Source organism: Vigna unguiculata, chromosome 8, assembly GCF_037176805.1.
Source record: "Vigna unguiculata cultivar grain cowpea cultivar isolate G323 ecotype 2 chromosome 8, ASM3717680v1, whole genome shotgun sequence".
NCBI lineage: Eukaryota > Viridiplantae > Streptophyta > Magnoliopsida > Fabales > Fabaceae > Vigna > Vigna unguiculata.
In genome coordinates this window covers 29,111,113-29,114,453 of record NC_140799.1, presented here as the reverse complement: position 1 = coordinate 29,114,453, position 3,341 = coordinate 29,111,113, and the positions used below count along the sequence as shown (strand labels likewise).

The 3,341-nt window shown below is 37.3% G+C and overlaps 1 protein-coding gene across 1 annotated transcript; it reads right to left on the bottom strand.

Annotated features, from left to right (window-relative positions):
* Positions 1-333: 333 nt before the first annotated feature.
* Positions 334-2,466, bottom strand: LOC146884354 (rust resistance kinase Lr10-like). Its single transcript, XM_085665453.1, has 2 exons — positions 1,706-2,466; positions 334-1,581 (listed from the first exon to the last, which is right to left on the bottom strand). The coding sequence occupies exons 1-2, from the start codon at positions 2,379-2,381 to the stop codon at positions 449-451; spliced, it is 1,809 nt and encodes a 602-aa protein (XP_085521579.1). The 5' UTR covers positions 2,382-2,466; the 3' UTR covers positions 334-448.
* Between the last annotated feature and the right edge of the window lie 875 nt (positions 2,467-3,341).

Genomic DNA, 3,341 nt, shown 5'->3' with positions numbered 1-3,341 from the left:
AAATTATACAAGTTGAATTGAGATCACTCAATAAATAACACTCAATTGTTTGTATGAAGATGAGTCCATTTTTGTAGTATTAAAAACAAAAGTTGAAAATAAATGTGCTATAGAAAACATATTTTAGCCTATTTTTGATTCAGCTGGATGGATAATTAACTTCCGTTAAGATCAAGGCTGTAAGGTTATATTTACACAACTGCAACAAGTGGAAGCCTAAAATGAACGAATTTTGTTTTACTAGTCAATAAACTCCAATAATTTTTCTTTGTAATGTAGAAGTTGAAGCTAATCAAAATTTATTATAACATAACTGATCGTAGAAGCATAATGTGAGAAGCAATAAACAAGTTAATTAACAAGTTTATATGGATAATAATTAAACTATCAAATGTACTGATGAAGCTTAAAACTCCAATAAAACATACAGATAGCATTTGAAGGAAACCTAAAAGTGATCGACTCTGTTTTCTTCTATTTCATGAATAACCTCCAATTCAAAATTTTGACGTCTGGCTGGAACTATGGTATTTGTTGTAGAAGAACCAGAAATATGCAAAGGGGAAGGGGGTGCTACTAACTCATATCCATCCCCTTCAAGCATTTGTACCACAGTTTTCATGGAAGGACGATCCACTGGGTTCCACTGAATGCACCAAAGTCCTACAATGGCAAGTTTCTTGGCAATTTTAGTATCTCCCTCATCCTCAACGCTAATTTCCACATCTTTTCCTTCCACCAAGTTATGGATCCATTCTGGGTACAGAACTTGGAAACTGTCCTCAACTGACACATTTGTATTCTTTCTTCCTCCTACCATCTCTAACAGCAACATTCCATAGCTGTAAATGTCAGACTTGTAAGAAACATTACCAAAATTCCGAGAGAAAACTTCAGGGGCAATGTAGCCCAAAGTTCCCCTGGCTGCAGTCATCGATACCGTGCTCTGATTTTTGGGACACAACTTGGCTAGTCCAAAATCAGTGATTTTTGGGACAAAAAGGTCATCTAACAAAACATTGTAAGGATTGATGTCAAAGTGAAGAATTCTATGATCACAGCCAAGATGGAGATACTCAATTCCTCTGCCAACACCAAGAGCAATTTGTTGCAACTTCTCCCAACCAAGGAAAACATCCTTCTTGTCCGGTGGAGCCAAGAATCTCTGCAACGACCCATTTGGAAAGAAATCGTAGACGAGAGCACGGTGGAACTCATCTGCGCAGAAACCAAGCAGACGAACAATGTTAACGTGATGAATTTTCCCAATGGCTCTCACTTCATTTATGAAATCCTTCCCATCTCCCACTGTGCCTTTGAGTATCTTCACAGCAACAAGAATTTCACGGGAGAGCATTCCTTTGAATACTGCTCCATGAGCTCCTTCCACTAAACTCTCACTAAAACCATTTGTGATTCTCTTGATGTCAGCGTAAGTGAACCTGGTAGGCTTCATTGCCTTGTAATCCTCCAAAAACTTCTCTATTCGAGCCTGGTCTTCTCCTCTCTTCTCATAATAGTCATACGCATAAAGCAATGTCTTGACCAGAAGCAGCAAAAGCATCAAACCAACTAGTCCTCCTGTTGGTGAAAAAATAAGTTACCAAAAATGAATAACAGTATTTAAAGCAAGGATCAAATACAGTGGCAAGGGATCAACAAAATAGCAAAACTATAACATAATAGCCACTGTAATACTGCATACCTCCAGCAATGAGGACCGCAGTTGACGTGGGAATCCTTTTTGTTTGGCAAGCATAACATTCAGTTGCACCGTTAGTACCATTCTTCCATTTACAATTTTGACCTTGTGCTTCACAGTATCCACAGTCAGGTTTTGACCATTCCATAACCAACGTCTCATAGTACGAACCCCACCACGCGACGGAAACATCTTTCAACTTCGTGCAGGATACCAATTGGGGGTCAGTGACGTCGTTGTGGGATCCTAGTAGAAAAATTGGGCATGACAATGAGTCGCAACGGAAGAAGGAAACGTTAAACTTGCTACGAGGGCGACCACTATAATCAGGGAATAGGAATGGAGAGACGGATGCGTTGCCGAGTTTCAAGAGTTGATCGGGAAGGCAATTTTGGGGGTCATATATTTCAATTAGTGTAGATTTGTAATCAATTTTTTTGACAAACAACTGTATTGGAACAGCAGGCAACTCCAGGATGGCCTCATTTTGTTGGGTGCATAACAGACCGAACTCAGGGGGATAGTCGGTGGAGTGATTCAAGTTTTTGTTTCTGAGATAAAATGGAAATTGAATGCGAACGTGGCCACATTTATCGGCGCAATGGTTCTTGCCGGTCGCAGGATTCCCTATCAGAAACAGCAGCGTCAATAGAAGAGACAGCTTCTGAAAACTGAGCATTTGTGGTTGATTTGCAGCTTCAGAATGTCTTTCTAGTCAGCGCATGTTTAACATGGACTGGGTGCGCTGGCAGGGTGTAGCAGCAACTCCGCGTTATCTTACTGTTCAGTCAATTCAATGACTTACCGGTCGAAATTTTCCATTTAAAAAAAAGAAAGTCCAATATAAGATATAATAAGCTATTCGAATGATCCCGTTTCTCGTCCAGTAGCTTGTGTTTTAAGTGAAATTAAATAACACAAATTGTAACTACCACTTGACATTTGCAATAATTAAGAGATCAACTTTAAGGAATATATAAAATTTTGTTATACTGTTGAAGTTCAGAAAAAATAAAAAAAACAAAGAATATATATATATATATATATATATATATATATATATATATTCTAATTAGTTAATTAGGTTTTTTATTTAGTTAAAGTTGCAGTTTGTTTATATATGTTATAGCTTAATAAACATTGAGCAGTTGGATTGATCCAAGACGGTATAATTCGTATTTCGCAACCTATGGTTCCCTGTTTTCTTATTTTCTTATTGACTTTAAACTATTCGAAATAATTGCAGTTCGCTCTTTCTACTTTTACCAATTCAAACCACACCTCACTAAAATATCATCTTTAGTTTCTTCTTTTCTTGTTATCATGATTTTATCCTTGTAACTTTTTTTCCTCTACAATAAAAATGTAATTCTTGAATTATTCCTGGAAAACGAATTAAAATTTTGAACGGTATCTACCGGAAAACAGCGACCATGTTTTCTTTTGACAAAGATAAAAGCCCTCGCACACAATACTGGAAAGCATGGCATGCCTATTATCAGGAAGCTGACGCGAAGATAGGAGGATGTATTCCTTATCAGTGGAAATGATCATCTATGGGACTCTATTTTCAACCGTATTTCCTGCCGTATTACAAAGGATGAATTTTATTCTACATTCACTCTAACTTTGTAACATC